Consider the following 18,340-nt stretch of genomic DNA (forward strand, 5'->3'; position numbering starts at 1 on the left):
AGCAATAGTCCAAAAATGCTAACTTTGAACAAGCATATCTCGTGACCCCTTTGCCTTAGTCATGAAACTTTGTTCACACCAGTGGAGGTGCATTGTTGAGAATAAAAAAGGTAGATTGTCCGGACTACTTTAATGAATCAATGCCCTTAAATAGGACTACTTTAATGCCTTTGACAATTATTTCAGGCAGGACGTTCCTCCTTCAGCCTCCATTGACTCCCATTCATTTCCCCGAAAGTGTTGGCGGCCGGTGAATAACATGGGGTTAAATGGGAGAGAGGAGGAAAGTCCTCCTCTGGGTGGGTGTGACTAGCTAAGGTATCTGGATCCCGCCTACGTCTATTCACGTATAGGCTGAAGCCCTGGTTGCACTATAAACCAATAAGCAGGAGTCCTGGCTGTGGAGCAGCCCGGAGGGAGGGTTTATCCCGTCAAGTCTATGTTACGAGAACCAACGAACCCGCGGCCGGGCTGCGGAGCCCGCGAGGAGGGTTTACTTGATCTATAAATTAAATCCCTCAATCTTAATTGGCTTAACACCATGACCAACATTCTGAAACACCCATTAACATCCACATTTGCCTCACACAATGTAAGGCTTACAGCCCATGTAAATCGTTGTAAAATAGTGTTCTTGATGTTCTTTTAATTGTTTGTTACTCTGACCGTTCTGTTTGATAATGTGGAAAGGATGTTAGTGAATGATTCAGAGCATGATGCATTTTAAATTGCATCACTTTTGGTATTGTTTCATTATTTTTCTTCAAACAATTGTAGCTGAAAATAAACATAGCCAAATTACAACCAAAAGCTTCAGTCATTGAGGGCAAAAATAGGCCCAATGATAGGCCCAGATTTTTTTATTTAGTTTTACAAATCAAGAGTAGGCCTGATTTCACTAATTGGCTTTGCATCCTTTCCTTCTGCCCTTGTAGTCCAAGACATGCTGCCCACCTGCTTCCAAAGTCCAATGCTGCCACTGGTGGATTTGTATCAATTCACACAAGTATCCCTCCCTGCTATTTTGTAGTTCACCAAAACACCCTGGATCAACTTGAGTGTCACATACTTATGCCACAATAGGCCACCATCAGTGCAAGCAGGCCAATGGCAACCAAGCGTGCAGTCCTTCCTCCCTCACTTTAAAAACCACCAGCCGCCACTGGTTCACAAATGCACATCCTCATGTTGAAAAAATCTGCCTCAAGAATCTATGAATTGATCTTGAACTTTGTTCCAAAATTCCCAAAGGATCCTAGGGTTTTTGACAAGAAACAAATTTAGCAAATACAGTATCATCATGAACCAATGTCTTCAATCTGACATAAGGGGAAGTCTGTCCAATAAAGATCAACGAACCCAGGAGCCATTGACTTCTGAAAAGTGTGTGGTTTAAAACGTGTAAAGACCTAAATGCTTATATAAACATCAAGATGGACTCCTATGATCTTGAGTCCAATGAAAAAGTTGGGGCGTGGCATCGAGATGGGCATGGCCTCTGACTAAAATGACCACAGTTCCTCGACGGAATGTTTGATTTGAGCGGGTGGCTGTTGGGGACCAAAGTTCTAACTGCTCAAGTAAGATAAAGTCGATTGACAAAACAACATGTCCGCCAGAGCCTCAAAATAGTCCAAATTTAACTTAACCTCTCATCATTAAACGATTAACCTCTCCAAATTGTATCTAGATCATACGATAGCGAGCGCTAAGAGAATTAACTGAAAACGCAACCACTCCAAATTGTATCCAGATTCGCCCATAGGGGGCACTATAACCATTAACTGAAAATGCATACTCTTGACAGACATATTTCCTGACCCCTTTTACCTACAGTCATGAAATCCTGTAGACAGTTGTTTCTCCTCAAGTTGAGCAAATGAACCTGTAACAAAATGGATGCTGACCAATGTTAGGTGCCAAAAGCCGAGGTTAATCACCAAGCTTGGTGTACTAAAATAATCATAGGGGAAAGGTAACCAGGCTAAAGTTCATAAAAATAGGAATATAGGGGGTGCTAAAGCGATCAATTGAAAACTTTAAAGACTAATTACTCCTCAGCCGGTCGTGGAAGTTTGTGCGCCCATCAGCAGATCCAAGCTGAGGCTATTCCAGTGTTGTCAACTGTATACAAACAAAAAAAGGTCTTAATGGTCTTTGTCAGGGTCTTTATGGTCTGCGTCACAGTCTTAATGGTCTATTAAGACTGTGCCATCTGCGCCATCTTTTAATATGGCGCAGATGGCACCCTATGTCGCCCTGTGTGCGACATAGCATAGCTCTCCGAGTCAAGTTTTTCATAGTTTTCGTGTTATTGATTTATTTTCTTTCGTTTAATGTGTGGTACTTTAAGGCTAGCGTCAAGTATGAATGGGCGACACTGATACAGCTTGGTGAGATGAGTCACAAAGGATATTTTAACGCCAAACTGCTCGACAACGCAGGGCCAGGCCGCAGCCGGGGGTATGCCTGGCACCCCGACACCAACACGGAGGCGAGGCAGACGGGGCAGCGCGGAACGAAGACTCAGATTCCTCGTTAGCAAGGGAAGGCTAACCCTCCCGGCGATACTTCTCGCCAATTTCCAGTCACTGGGAAATAAAATGGACGACCTTCTCAGTAGGATGGCTACTCAGAGGAAAAACGTTTGCTTGTCAAAAAGTCCTGGAGCACCGACAACACGGTAATATCGCAGTTATCTACTGAAGACGTGGAGCTATTACCATAAAGTGCAGACCATTTTACCTACCTAGAGAACTGCAGTGCATTATACTGAGTACAGTGTATATCCCCCTCTCTGCTAACGAGGACAAAGCACTCAAAGTACTGCACGACATGATCTTAAGACATGAGAACTCATACCCAGATGCTGCTTTTATTATCACAGGGGATTTTAAGCACTGTATCCATCGAAAACATATCCATAAACTCCACCAGCTCATTAACTTCCCCACCAGGGGTAACAACACATTGGATCACTTCTCCAATAACATCAAAAATGCTTATGCTGCTGTCCCCAAACCTCACTTTGGAAAGTCTGACCACGTAGCAGTCCTGCTACGGCCCACTTACATCACAAAGCTGAAAGCAACCCCAGTCACAGTCAGAACTTTGAAGATGTGGACTGTGTGAACTGCAGGGCTGTTTTGAGGGCACTGACATGAATATTGACACTGCTATATAGACTGGTGCACCTCAGTTTGTATTCCCTCCCGTGCACCTCAGTTTGTATTCGTATGTTTCCTAATCAAAAGCCCTGGTTCAATGCCGATATACGCATGAAGATCAGGAGCCAGTGTGCAGCCTTCAAGTCAGGGGACACCGTGGAGTATAAGCAAGCTTGGTACGAGCTACAGAAGTCCATCAGAGCGGCCAAAAGAACATACTCCCAAAAACTTGAAAGATGCTACAGGGACAACAACACAAGGAGTATGTGGCAGGGAATACAGTCCATCTCCAACTACAGAAGTAACACAAACAGAGTCGAAGTTTGTGACTCCACCCTTCCAGACACACTGAACAGTTTCTATGGCAGATTCGACAGAACAGCGATACCCCTATAAAGTCCCCCCACAACACAGAGGAGACCGCGCTACAAGTAACACACACACACACACACGTGTGTCCTTCGGGCTCTGAAGAAAGTGAACCCCCACAAAGCTGCAGGCCATGATGGGGTGGCTATGAAGGTATTATTGTAGCAAAAGTCTTTAGCACCTGTAACTGCAGATTTTGTATGCGTACACTAAAGTCACAAATGTGTAACAGTACATTTGAATTCGTAAATATTTTTTCTACCATTGTAAACACAAAATAGGGTCTACTGGTTCACAAGTCTGTGTTACAGGTGCACACATACTATCCTGTGCCTCACAACTTCAAAGAGTCATGCAATTTACACTTTTGCTACAATCATTGCAGCGCAGTTGGTGCAAACCACATTCGCACACCCATGTTTCATAATCTAAGAACATGCCCAAAATGTGTGCATTCGTAAACCCAAATGTGATCTGTGGGAATTTTCCTCACAAATAAAATATGCTAATAACGCTCCAGTCCATCGTTACAACTGCTCAAATCTGCTCCTGCGAGTCTCAAAGGTGGGGTTTTTTTGCAGGTAGTTTTGCAACACATCTAGGTGGTACATGAGTAGCAAAAGTGATTTGTATTCATATGAGGCAGAGCGTCCGTGGGCGTGACAAAATTGCAGAAGTAACCAATGAAAGTCACCGACAGGGGGTTCATTTTTCAAACTACACTGGGACTATCCAAGCAGACCATTAAAATACATTGAAGGACACTTGCGGCATGTTAATGCAATAATTTGGGGGGAATTCAGTTGAACTAAGTAATTTAATTTGTCATAATGTAAGATACCCAACTCCGTTGTATAGGATGCCCTCTTGTCTACTTTCAAGACTCCAGAAAGTAAGAATTTGCTTGGATGGTCCCAGTGTAGTTTGAAAAATGCTGCCCCGGCCGGCGGCTTTCATTGGTTAATGCTGCAATTTTGTCCCGCCCACAGACGCTCTGCTTCTGCTTCAATACGGGCATCGGTGTAGTCCCGCAAGCTGCCACGGTGTATCGGATATATTTCTGCGACCTCATGTGGGACTCAAGAGCTTTTGCTCCCATGGTCCCTAGTATGAATGCCTTTCGGGATAAACGACACCTTGCCTCGTAGTCACCTGCCTTCTCCAACCACCCCCGAAACTTATCCTCCTCAAACCATTTCTCATTGAATTTGCACCGTCCCATCCTGAAAGTAGCGCAAGTTGGCCTGATGATGTCAACCGTCACTAGCTAAAATTAGCGCCAGCAAGTTAGCCTACTGATGACTGATGTCAACGTTAACGTAACGTAAAACTCCTGAAAATGCCGTAATTAAAAGACGCACTAGGTGATTTGTTGTGTGCGACAATTTCCCCTAGTCTTAAAAAAATTTTAATACCTAGAGCAAATTTACAGTAAATTTAAAGGTCACTTTAAATTTACCTCACTTTATGAGGTTTTCTAACATAAATATGAGTTCCCCTAGCCTGCCTATGGTCCCCCAATGGCTAAAACTTGCGTTTGGTGTAAAACGAGCACTAGCTGTTCTGCTCGCCTTTGAAAAAACAGAGGCTCAAGTGCGCTGATTTGGAATGTCTGTATTCATGACGTCATCAGGAATCTCAGCTCCTCCCCTTACTCTGCCTGGCCCGCCCAGAGACGTTGGCCCGCCAATGAGACTCGACCGTGCGAGCGCCACGTGTGTGTGTGTGTGTGTGTGTGTGTGTGTGTGTGTGTGTGTGTGTGTGTGTGTGTGTGTGTATACACACACTGTAACGCAAGTGTTTCTTGTCGGTTCTTTGACGTGTCTTGTATTTCCAAAACGAGACTGTTGTGGGGGTTATCTGAGCCATGGTTGAGAAGGAATTGGGGGAAAGGAACTTTGGCTTTGACTGGCTGAAGTACATGAACTGCGACATGCCGCCGGTTGCCGCGAGGCACCATCGCCCGGCAGCGGGCAGCCGGCAGCAGGCAGTGCCCGGTTCAGTCGACTTCAGGTTGATGTGAAAGTGGAAGAACCAGAGACGTCGCAGAACCCGACAAAGTCGTTTGTGATTCATAATATCGTCTGGAGGCGCACACAGCTTTTGGCCGTGATAATATGTATTAAATGATAGATTTCTATGTATTATATGATATTATTTAGATATAGGGCTCCAGGACTGTAACGCAAGTGTTGTACACTTCCTTATTATTTGGATAACCGTTCTGCTTTTGGCGTTATGGCGCATAACACGTCGGACTCTCGTCTCTGGTATTTCTACAACGAGACTCGTATTGGGGGTTATCTCAGCCATGGTTGAGAAGGAATTGGGGGAAAGGAACTTTGGCTTTGACTGGCTGAAGTACATGAACTGCGTCATGCCACCGGTTCCCGCGAGGCACCATCACCCGGCAGCGGGCAGCCGGCAGCAGGCAGCGCGCGGTTCAGTCGACTTCAGGTTGATGTGAAAGTGGAAGAACCAGAGACGTCGCAGAACCCGACAAAGTCGTTTGTGATTCATTATATCGTCTGGAGGCGCACACAGCTTTTGGCCGTGATAATATGTATTAAATGATATAGATTTCTATGTATTATATAATATTATTTAGATATAGAGCTCCAGGACTGTAACGCAAGTGTTGTACACTTCCTTTGGATAACCGTTCTGTCGGACTCTCGTCTCTGGTATTTCTACAACGAGACTCGTATTGGGGGTTATCTCAGCCAAGGTTGAGAATGAATTGGGGGGAAGGAACTTTGGCTTTGACTCCCTCAAGAACAGGAACCACGACATGGAGGAGAAAGGGATTGTTGGCGGCGAATGTCTCCAGCTTGAGACCCGCTGAGGGACCACCGCCGGAGGCGGAGGTGCCTAAGCGCTGCCCGGCAACGATCCCTTTCTCCTCCTTGTCGCGGTTCAGTCTACTTCACATTGATGAGGACGTTGAAGAACCAGGAACGTCGGAGAACCCAACGCCGTCGTTTGAGATTCATAATATCACACAGCTTTTGGCCGTTATAATATATATTATATGATATAGATATCTATGTAGGCTATATGATAATATTTAGATATAGAGCTCCAGGACTCCCGTGTGTTCTAGAATATTTACAGAACACGGCTAAAGGCTGTGTGCGCCTCGCCATTGCGATACATCCACTGTAAACAGAGCGCATGGTACCGTGGCTGCAAGCTGCTCAGGGCCACACCCCCACCCTCCTCCTTGACCCGCCTCGCTCCTCCTCATTTGCATTTTAGCTGCAGACACCGAAACAACGCATTTGGGGGAAGCTCAATGTGCGACTGGCTCGGAGTGGCTGTAACTCTGCACCACGGCTGAATTTCAGGAACGTCTTTGAATACTGTGTTAGTTGCCCACTAATACCTATATTAAAGAATACATAAAATAGCATGTCATGGGACCTTTAAGACAATTTCTTGCCTTAATTTCACACAAAAAAAATTAAGACTTTTTAAGGACCCACGGGAACCATGTGCACCAACTGCGCTGCAATGATTGTAGCAAAAGTGTCAAGTGCATGACCATTTGAAGTTGTGATGCACAGGATAGGATTTGTGCACCTGTAACACGAACTTGTGAACTCGTAGACTCTATTTAGTGTTAACAATGGTAGAAAAAATATTTACGACATCAAATGTACTGATACACATTTGTGACTTTAGAGTACACATGCAAAATAAATATTTACGACTTCAAATTTACTCTTACACATTTGTGACTTTAGTGTACGCATACAAAATCTGCAGTTACAGGTGCTAAAGACTTTTGCTACAATAATACCTTCATAGGGGGCACCCGAGTCCTAAAAGCCTGCGCTGAACAATTGGCAGAGGTGTACACAGACATCTTCAACAACAGGTGCGGGGGACGGTTTCATGCAGGAAACCGTCCTACGCATCTTTAAATCATCAGTCATAGTTACAGTCCCTAAGAAACCAAATACATCCACAATGAATGACTTCACGCCAGTGGCACTCACGTCGGTGGCCATGAAGTATCTGGAGAAGCTGGTCCTACACTCCATCAACTCTGTGATTCCAGACACTGTAGACCCCCTACAGTTTGCTTACCGCACCAACAGATCAGTGGACGACGCGGTGGCCCTGGCACTCCATTCCACACTGGAACATCTGGCAACTAAAAAAACATACCCACGCCTCCTCTTTTTGGATTACAGCTCCGCCTTTAATACAATTCGGCCAATGAAGCTGATTGGGAAGCTGGCAGACCTTGGAGAAGCGACACCCACCTGCAAATGGATCCTGGACTTCCTTATAGACAGACCACAGGTGGTGAGGATTGGTACAAAGGTTTCTGCTGAGCTCACAGTCAGCACAGGACCCCCCCCCCCCTCTTTTCTCACTGTATACATATGACTGCGTCTCCCCCCAGGACAATAACAGCATCACCGTTAAATACCCAGACGACATGACCATCCTTGGCCTCATCAGAGGGAGGGATGAGTCCTCTTACAGGGAGCTAGTCCACAGAGGCACTATCTATGGGGAGGATAACAACTTAGTTTTAAACGTAGACAAAACAAAGGAGCTAATTGTGGACTTCAGGAGGAAAGCCCCCCCACCATCAAGGAGACGGGGGTGGGGCGGGCTGACAACTATCAGTTCTTTGGTCTACACATTGCGAATAACCTGAGCTGGGCCCAAAACACTGCTAAAACCGTGAAGAAAGCACAGCAGCGGCTCTACTTCATCAGGCTGCTGAAGAAGACTGGACATAAAGGTCAGCCCCTCACCCAGGCCTACAGAGGATGCGTTGAAGTCATCCTCTCCAGTGGCATCACGGTGTGGTTCGGAAACACCACACTGTCTGGGAGGAAATCGCTTCAACGGGTCATAAAGACTGCAGAGAGAATCACTGGCTCCAACCTACCCCCCATGGACACACTGTACACACAGCGCTGCAGGGGGAAAGCCCAGAGCATCCTCAAGGACAAACATCACCCACCTCATGCTCTGTTCAGATGGAAGAACTCTGGCTTAACCTGCGACATCACTGGCCAGAGAGCATCTCAGCCCACTTTATACTTTTCTACTACTATACTTTTTCTTGTCATAATGCTATCATATATATATATATATATATATATATATATATATATATATATATATATATATACATACATACATACATACATACATAATTTTTTTAATTGAAGAAGCAGACTCAGGTAGATTTGCACAAGAATCCCAATGTACCTGTACCGTCTTGTACCTGTGCAAATGGCAATAAACATATTCTTCTTCTTCGTCTATTAGGGTCTTCATGGTCTCTATAGGGACTTAATGGTCCATCAGTGTCTTGTTGGTGTGCTTTAGGCTTGGCCCCCGTAAAATGCTGCTTGCAGCTTTAATTAGGGGGCCAAGCACAAAGTGCGAGACAACCTATTGTAATTGTTAGTGTTTTTTATTATTATTATTATTATTATTATTATTATTATTATTATTATTATTAGTCCTACAAAACCTTAGGAACCCTATTGGAATCGTAAGTATTATTATTATTTTTAATTTAAATACAAAAACGATAAGTCAAAAGTTATGAAAATTGGCAGGCTTATAGTACTCGTTAAATGAGTAAGGGAAAACAATGGATTCATCTTGAGGGATGGGTAAACAATGGATGTTGCGCAGCATTTATTATGACGTCATTATATAGACCAGGGATGGGCAACTGGCGGCCCGCGGGCCGCATACGGCCTGCATCCTCACTCAGTCAGGCCCGCACATGATTAAAAAAAATAATAATTAAAAAAATTACAAAAAATTACAAAAAATATATTATTAAAAATTAAAAAAAATAAATAATAATAATAATAATAATAATTGATCGAGTAACAGAAAACTCGGTCAAAAAAGATCAGAAGAATTCATAGAATTCAAAAGGCAAACCCATGCGTCTAGTTTGCTTAGAAACGATATCAGTCATTAAAGATATCCACTTAAGTCGCCACTACAACTACTACAACTGCTATGAATATCATGCTTCTAGGGTTTGAGTTCATTGAGTTGTTGCACTTAATGTTGGGCCACTGTTCTTCAGTTTTGTGGCAACATTGAATGATGATGTATGTGAGCCCTTTGCACTGTTAAAAATACCAACCATTCATGTGGCTGTTTGGGCATGGAAAACATGAAATGAATGTATTTTGGTTCAATTAACATACCGTACATAGGTTATGATTCTGGAAGATTTTTTAGGTAGTGGCCATCCCCAAAATGCACCAGAATACAGGAATCGTATCTACCAAATTAAAAATTGTGTAGCTTCTCTCAGCTCACGTTTAGTTAAAGTGTGCAGTCATGTGGCCCTCTGATGGTTATGATGAAAAATGTGGCCCTCTTTATCATGAAAGTTGCCCATCCCTGATATAGACTCTCTCAGCACCCCCCCCCTCGGACTGACTTCCTGCGTCCCTGACATGCACCATTCGTCATAATGAACTTTCAAAGTCTGACCAATATGGTCAGATCATTCAGACTAAATGCAATGGCTACAACTTGACCAAACACCCACACTTTCTGATCTGCGGCCTCTCTCCAATGCAGACTGGGCCTTTAAATAATTTCGCAAGTGTCCGTTTAGAAAGTGGGTTTTGAAACAGTATGCTTTAGAAACATGGTTGGTGATTGTTAACTTCTGGTAAAGCAGTTTTTGAGGCATACCAATGTCATATTTCCATACCGACCAAGCTCACCATACTTCCACGAACTGAAGACTTCTATTTCTCAAATATACTCTAATCTGCCCTTTGCAGTCTACATGTCCATGGCATTTAGTGTAGTGTTATGGTCAGACTCATGACCAGTGTTGGGAACGTTACTTTAAAAAAGTAATTAGTTATAGTTACTCACTACTTGTTCCAAAAAGTAACTGAGTTAGTCACTTAATTATCTATAATAAAAGTAACTAGTTACCAGGGAAAGTAACTTTTTGCATTAATGTAAAAAGAAGTTGCTATATGTCAAAGAATTTGAATTTTTCTGAGCAGTTTTCACTTGTCCTTAATGTGTTAAATGGTTGAACTCCCCAATCAAGGCCCTGATTTTTTTTCCAACTTCCAAATGATTTTTCTTTGCAGCCTTTTTGCAAAGGCTGTGGAACATCTGCTGAATACATCAGAAAAGCCCAACTTTTCATTGGATTGCTTCGGACTCGCCAATTCTGCTGCTTCATCGAATCAGTTTGGTGTGCGTGTGCGTGTGTGTGTGGTGTGTGTGTGTCCTAGCTTGTGTGTAAAAACACTTGCTCCGATTGGCTACCATGAAACATGACTCTGCCATAGCCAATCATAATCGCTTATCTCGTTGTTAACCTGTTTCCTCACTAGCAGTTTGTGTTTGGAGCCAGGGGTGCGTTCGGATTACGCAGTTTATTCAATCAATTCATAGTATCGCACCGCATTTAACGTACAGGAACGGTAATGGCGTTGTAACGACGGAAACAGTAATTAGTTAGATCCCGTTACTGAAAAAATAACAGCGTTACCTAACGCCGTTCTTACAAACACTGCTAATGACTCATGACCATGGGCTCGCTGGTTGAAGTCAGACCTCAACCAACCATTCTGATTGACATCAAATAATGTTTACCATAATCTATTCATTCGTTCAAAAATGTGTAATTTAATGAAAATGTTAAACAACATCGTACAAGAGAATAGGATAACAATTACAAAGAAGGAATTTACAAAAGCAATACCAAATGTTTCAACTTAGATCATTGTATACCAAGTAGAATAGGGAGAAAGAGAGAGAGAGATCTATCGAGGTTAATTTGTCCTGAAAGTGTTGAGTTAGGTCCCCCCCTTCACTGCAAGAGTCTTTGGGTCGTTGAAAATCTCTATGCAAGGGATTATGTGTAGAACGCCGGTCATTATCGGGAAAATAAGCCCAGACAGTCGAGACAGAGCGAACAGGACACCGACGCGCATGTCTTGCTTCGCCCTCAAGGGGCTTATTTTCGATAATGACCGTTGACGTTCTATACATAATCCCGCTTATTACACGGATACTTGCCAAAATGAAAGACTTACTTCACATGCTGTGTCTTTCTACAATTTATTTGTCACCAGCATTCGTAGTGTTGATCTGCAGAGATATAATCTACCAACGACGCTTAGCAACCGAAGACCCTGAAGTTGAATTTGTGAAGGGCCCATGCAAGTGAACGGAGCGTTCCACAGCATTGAGAAGAGCTGTGTAATAATTAAATATAATGAATTATAATTATTATTAAACAAACCCTCTTAGCTTAAGGGTTGCTTTACCCGTGTTTGACAAGGCGACTTCATTAAGACTTCAACCATGCAGCAATCCCTTAAACCCTTGGTGTTCCTCTTTCCACAAAAGAATGGAGACTTTACCCTTGAATTTGTTGAATTGATTTGACTCCCTTTGTGGAGGCTGCGTTTGTCAATAAAATAGTTTATAAAATAGTGTATAAAACAACTTTCACTGCAGTTCTTGTGATTTAATGCAATGCTGAATTTAATACGCAACACAATATAGCCATTGTAGTCGTTAGACATTACCTCATTAAATAGGTTGTCATGAAGATCATATGAGCTTTTACCTTTACCCAGGACTGGGCTGGAAACCCTATACTATAGGGAATATGCCCGTTAATTATAGATGATCATGCTCGAGTGGGGCTTATGAGCAGGAAGTTTGTTGAGCTAGCCATTAATCCTGGCAAAATTATGAGAATTTTGGTTTCTCTGACTGCTTTGAAATATTTAATCACATCAGAGCTCTGAGTTCTGGTAACATGTAGTTGGCAAGAGGATGATTCACACAAAATTGTTGTCAACATGCCATCTTCTCTGAGGGGTCTTTCATAACTGGAAGAGGAAGCATGCTACAACAAGTACAGCATTCCAGACCACAGCTTTAGATTTACAGCCGTTCTCCCACATCATTCCACTACAGTACACTTCCAAGCCTTATTTAGGTCCCAGGGGAAAAGCAGGTTAAAGTTTAACACATTCAAAAAATAATGTTGAGGGAATTGCTTGTAATTTCCCTCACATTAAAAGGTTTGGAGAATCTCTTATTTTAAGATAATGTGGGTACATAATAAGCTGGACCTTACGTAAAAAGGAATGTCATGTCATGTCACATTCTGTTAAGATATTTGACTACTTCTCTGTGATGCATTGATTTGAAGGTAGCATTTCCAAATCTGGGGAACATAGTCACCAAAAGCAATGATGGCCTTTCATTAAAATATACATATTTTGAGAAACATTTGGATTTGCATGCCCACGTATACTGCACAAAACACAAATACACTCTACACAGAACAAGCACTAGCTTGTTCTGACAGGCTAAATCATGAACCTCTTTCTGAGCCCCTGGACCCGAATTTTCAAAGTTTGAAACTTTCCAAGGGAATTAACGGGAATTTATGGGAATTAACGGGAATGTATGGGAATAAACAAAAAATGACAAAAATGTAGGTTGGCTCTTACAGGGGACTTGAATATAGTTGGGGAAAATATATTTTATCATAATCTTGACTAACACAACCAGATTTCATGCAAGTAAACTTGAATATCTATGCTGCTATTCCTCAATCACTCTAGCACACTGCTTACTGCAGGGCTATTGAGACCACCACGCCCCCGACATACTGTGCATTCCTCCATCACATGTGCACGGATGACTTCTAGAACCCTGGACCAAACTTTTGAGCCCATAATTAACTACAATTTAATGTTTTTGCTCTTCAATGAAAGAATAAAATAATTAGAACTTGTTAAAGTTCTACTTACAAATAAATCTGCTAAAATTATGTATTTCAAGTTTTTGTAGTCTTTTAATATTTTTTTGTGTTATTTTGCACGCCGTGTCTACTTATAACAACAAATATATTATATATATATATATATATATATATATATATATATTAGTGCAGTCAGTTAAACGCATTATTAACAGCGCAAATCTATTTTAACGGCGTTCATTGTTTTATCGCGCGATTAACACAATTCTTTTTTTTTTTTAAAACAAAGAAGCAGACTTCTATGTCAAAGGCAGTATGTTTGTATGTTCATCGTTTAATTGCACTATAGGCTTTTTTTTTGTATCGTCCTGTTTTGATCAGTATATGCCAATGTTGTTATCAATAAAAAAACATTAGCACAAGGCAAGCCGATGCACTTCTCCATGTTGATAAGAGCATTAAAATGAGAAAAATTAATGGGACAAAGAAATCAAGGGATATTGAGCATAGAAAAATAAAAGTGATTAATAGCGATCGCTTGCGATTAATCGTGAGTTAACTATGACATTAATGCGATTAATCGCATTAAATATTTTAATCGCTTCACAGCACTAATATATATTTATGCTTGGATATGATACAGTACGATTAAATGACCCTAAATAATAATAAGGTTTTTAATATTTCCAAAATATATATGAGAGAGAGAGAGAGAGAGAGAGAGAGAGAGAGAGAGAGAGAGAGAGAGAGAGAGAGAGAGAGAGAGAGAGTGAGAGTGAGTGAGTGAGTGAGTGAGTGAGTGAGTGAGTTTCTGGCCCGATCCACACACCAGCCGACTGGCTGCAGAGGCCTTGTGATGCCAACCTTTCCAGATCCCATTCTAGCTCCTATTCTAGCTGCCTAGCATGCTGACAGTCAACAACCACTGTCCTCTGGCCTGTCCCATTTACGCATTCCTGCCAACTAATTGCACACACACGCACACACATCCATTTACAGACTAGTATATTAAAAAATATATTTGTTTAGAGGTTAGCGTCTATTCATGGCAAGAAAATTCATGGCATATTTCCAGATGTCTCCATGCTTACATTTAGTTAATTTTATTAACCTCACTGACAGAAAATATAGGTGGAGGAGGGAACAACGTTTCTGTTGCATAAGAACATTACGGGAAGGTAATGATTGTTCCAGGTATTAGTCGAACTTTCAGGCGTTACCAGGGAAACAAAGTTATGGCTTGTGAAAAACTTTATATTTGAATGGGAAAAAATGTTAACGGTCCAAATGTTAAAAATCGATTTTGACCCTCGGGAACGAATAATCGAAATAATCGAATATTCTGACCCATCCCTAATAGGTTATATATTGTATATAATTAAGCCACAACATGGATAATGCTTTTCATGATACAGCTGCTTTTGTTAATTTGATTCTCACTTAAAAAAAGAGCAATGCATAATCAACAATCATTAAAAATATCAAACCCACCACCATTATTATCTAGAGGGCGGGAGTTAGTCGTTATTGTATAAGGATTGTGACTGATACTATACCCTAAGTTCTTATCATTTCAGAGTTAACCCAAAAATCGACCTAAATAAGTTTAGAAGAGGAGGAAGAGGAGGAAAAGAAAGAGCCCACCGCCTTGTTAGAAATTCAGACAAACAAAGCAAGATAACGTTGAGAGACGCAATCGCTTTGCTAACCATCCAAGAGAGAGGAGACCGGGGGGGGGGGGGGGGGGGGGTGAAGAAGAGAGTGAAGGGGGGGGGGGGTCATCCACCAGATGATTTGGGCTATGTATGAAGGAGGATGAAGGAGTGATCAGACGAAGAGGAGGGGGTGCTTTGTATGAAATGAATCCCCGGGGTTTCGGGGCCCGCATGAGGGAGCCCTCCTACCTGGATGTTGCTGTGGCGACGACGCAGTGGACTGCCGGGGGGACTTGGGAACCGGCTTATCCCCGCCGTGACCCAGCGGTTTCACCCTTTGGGCCCCAAGAATGGCCTCCTGCTCCCATGCCTTGTGCCCCGCTGGCGGGCTGGAGGAGGAGGTAGACGAGGAGGATGATGACGAACCCTCGATGCGCTGCTTCATCTCCGACGACAGCAGGCGGCCCTTATGCATCCATTCCTGCATCTTGTTCACCGTGACTCCATGGTGGTGACCCTGTCTAGCCAAGGTGCAGGTGGGGGCAGCCAGAGTCTGTGCACCCGTGGGATCCTTGGGGGCATCAGGCAGGGGGGTGTCTGCGTTGTTGTTGTCGGATGACCCTGTGAGACTGGCGAAGGAGCCCCCGCTCGCGTACAGCATCCGGCATGAATTGCCCACACCGTCCTGAGGCTGCTCATTGCTGCTGGTGGCCTCTTGGTTAGCAGCCTGGTGGCCTCCTCTTCCCTCCTTCTGAACCTCTAGCCCCGTAGGCTCCACCACAGCCAAGTCCTCACACACATCAGGACTCCCGCTGTCGGCTGCGCCCTCACACATGGCCACAGGCCCTCTTCTACAGTGGTGATAGCTGATAGCGCCGTCGCTAGCCGAGCGTGGTATGGGCGGTCCCGAGGAGCTGGTGATGGAGAGGAGGTTCCCCAGGCTGCTGCTGTCCAGGGGGCTGATGCTGTCTAGGGGGCTACTGCCCCTGCACCAGGACCCAGGCGTCCCGCTGACGCAGAGCAGGTTGGGGTTGGAGTCCGACAACCGCTGGGGGCTTTGGTCCCCCCCCGACGACCAGGAGTCGCTGTCCATATTCTTTACCGAGAGCCTGGAGCACAGGCTGTCCCTGGAGGGGCTGCTGCTAGAGGAGTACGTCTGCTGCTTCTTACCATCACTATGCTGCTGCTGCACGTCCAGGTTGATATCATGCATGGCATTGATGAGGAGGTAATAGGCCTCTTTCAGCTGGCTCCGGAGCCGGTCGGTCTCTAGGATGCTGATCTCCCTCAACCCCTGGCCTCTATCCTTCCTGCTCTGGACCACTTCATGGTTCTTCCCACGTGTCATCTCATTTGCACCATTTCTCACACTTTCGTAAAAGGGCAGTATTTCGTTATCGTAGTAGTCCTCGTCTTCACTGTCCAAAGAGTGGCGAATGGGGGACCCTTCTGTTGCACACAGCGAAGACATGTTTATTTCTGATTCCGGAGGGAAATAGGTTGGGCTCTGAAGGTTGATCAACCTGATTTTGCCAGAGAACTCTGAGCTTTCATAGCTCTCAATGTTTCTGATTAAAATGGTCTCCTCGGTATTACTTCCTGTGAGGCAATAGCTTGGGTCACAAGTTGGATTTATGAGTGTGGTGCACGTTGCAGATTTTGTATTTATAGGTCGGTTATGGTCATAATTAGAATCGGCGTTATGTCGACGCTGGTTTACAGCCACAACACTCTCCGCCATGTGCTGCATTCCTAAAGAACGATCGCTGCTTCCATATCTGTGAACTCTTGCTTCTTTGTCATTCAAACATACGCTGTCTGTATCGAGGTCAGAGATGCGGGCGGCATCGACAACTTCTGTACTATTTGAGTCTAATTGTGTATGGGAGACGTGATGGTTGTGGTTTTCCCCAAAACCAATTGAATCGCCTACGCTGTACTTCCGCGGAAAGTGTTTTCCCGGTGTGTGCAGACCTGCGACGCGTTCCCCACTGGGCAGCCCCGCTTTGCCTAAAGAATATGGCTCCTGAAGGATCGTATCCTTACCATAGTCCCAAAACTGCACACCTCTTTGAACTGGGACCCCCAGGAGCTCCTCATTAACCCGATATCTACACCTGCTGCTGGTCGGCTCTCTCTCCTCGCTACTGGGGTTCATGCGACGACTAGAAACCTCGTAGCGGGGACAAGCACTTGCAAAGACCACACGTTTCGACTTCCGGAAAAGAAACCCCCCGACTTCTACTAACGCCCCGTTGTCAAAATTCTCGTAAGTACTCATTCTTTCAGTCGCCGGTCCACAGTCCAGCTCTGTAATAAAGAATATCGAGTCAGTCACACTGTTTTGCTGTTGCAGAAGTACTATGTCTTTACCTTCCCCGTCCTTCTTTGCAGTAGCAGCCGAACAACCGTATCCACCACCGGCTGACGCTCCTTTCTTCAATTTCTTTCCCCGAAGTTTCGCAAGTATAGTCCTCCGCAGAGGATCAGCCATTCCTTTTCAGCCAGTAATTCCTACAGTTTTCAGCACACTAGTTGCAAAAGGGAAAGGGATAAGCTGCCTCTCGCTCGAACTCGCTGGGCTCAAACGGGATCTGCTCCATAGTCCGCTGTCACGCCTGTCGACTTGCGCTTTGGCTCTCCTCCCTCTCTACTCAACTGCACCACCACCGCTTCTCTTTGGCATCCTCACATTACTCTCTCACTCACTTACTCACAAACTACGTGCATACGCAACACGCGCTCTTTAGTAATCCTAGCGCCTCTCTCGACCTGGCCATGCTTAAAGCTTAAAATATGTATAATATTTACAGGCGACACTGAACGTAACCCCTCACAGACCAGATAGAAGACTCTTGGGGCGTGCCTGGTTGTTATAAGGGATTCGTCCTTAAAGGTGATGCCATTTAAGGACTGTATGTTGGGAAGAACAAGGTTGATTTTTTTTTAAAGAAAATAATACCTTTAGTAATCCAAATAATACATTTGTCTTCTCTGTAGACCTTATAAAGCAGGTGCAAGCCGGGTTTTAAGGCCATGTACGGATGATAGACACATTTACCGTTCAACAACGTCAATGAAACAGGGATTCAGTGTATGTTGATCGATGCTCTCCTCTCTGACCCCCAACCCGTCCCCCAACCCCACAGCCTATTCTGGGAGACAGCCCAGACACGTCTGAAAATTACTTCACTTGAACCTGCAAACATTTGTTTGCTGTTGTTATTTTAGGAATGCATGAGGGGGAATAATAGTTGTTGAAAATCCCCATCGGTGGATGTGGGGTGGGCACCTGGGCGGGCTCTCTCTCTCTCTCTCTCTCTCTCTCTCTCTCTCTCTCTCTCTCTCTCTCTCTCTCTCTCTCTCTCTCTCTCTCTCTCTCT

At 43.9% G+C, this 18,340-nt stretch overlaps 1 protein-coding gene across 2 annotated transcripts in view; it reads right to left on the bottom strand.

Annotated features, from left to right (window-relative positions):
* Positions 1 to 17,693, bottom strand: part of syde2 (synapse defective 1, Rho GTPase, homolog 2 (C. elegans)) — a 99,310-nt gene extending 81,617 nt beyond the window's left edge. Inside the window, exons 1-2 of one of the 2 annotated variants that reach the window (XM_060066799.1) lie at positions 17,331 to 17,693; positions 15,207 to 17,267 (exon numbers count right to left, since the gene is read on the bottom strand). In XM_060066799.1, coding sequence (XP_059922782.1) covers positions 15,207 to 17,267; positions 17,331 to 17,451 — 2,182 coding nt within the window. In that variant the 5' untranslated portion in view covers positions 17,452 to 17,693. Of the gene's footprint in view, positions 1 to 15,206 lie in introns of both variants that reach the window. The other variant, XM_060066798.1, reaches the window with a different exon arrangement.
* Between the last annotated feature and the right edge of the window lie 647 nt (positions 17,694 to 18,340).

Source organism: Gadus macrocephalus, chromosome 12 (genome assembly GCF_031168955.1).
Source record: "Gadus macrocephalus chromosome 12, ASM3116895v1".
Lineage (NCBI taxonomy): Eukaryota > Metazoa > Chordata > Actinopteri > Gadiformes > Gadidae > Gadus > Gadus macrocephalus.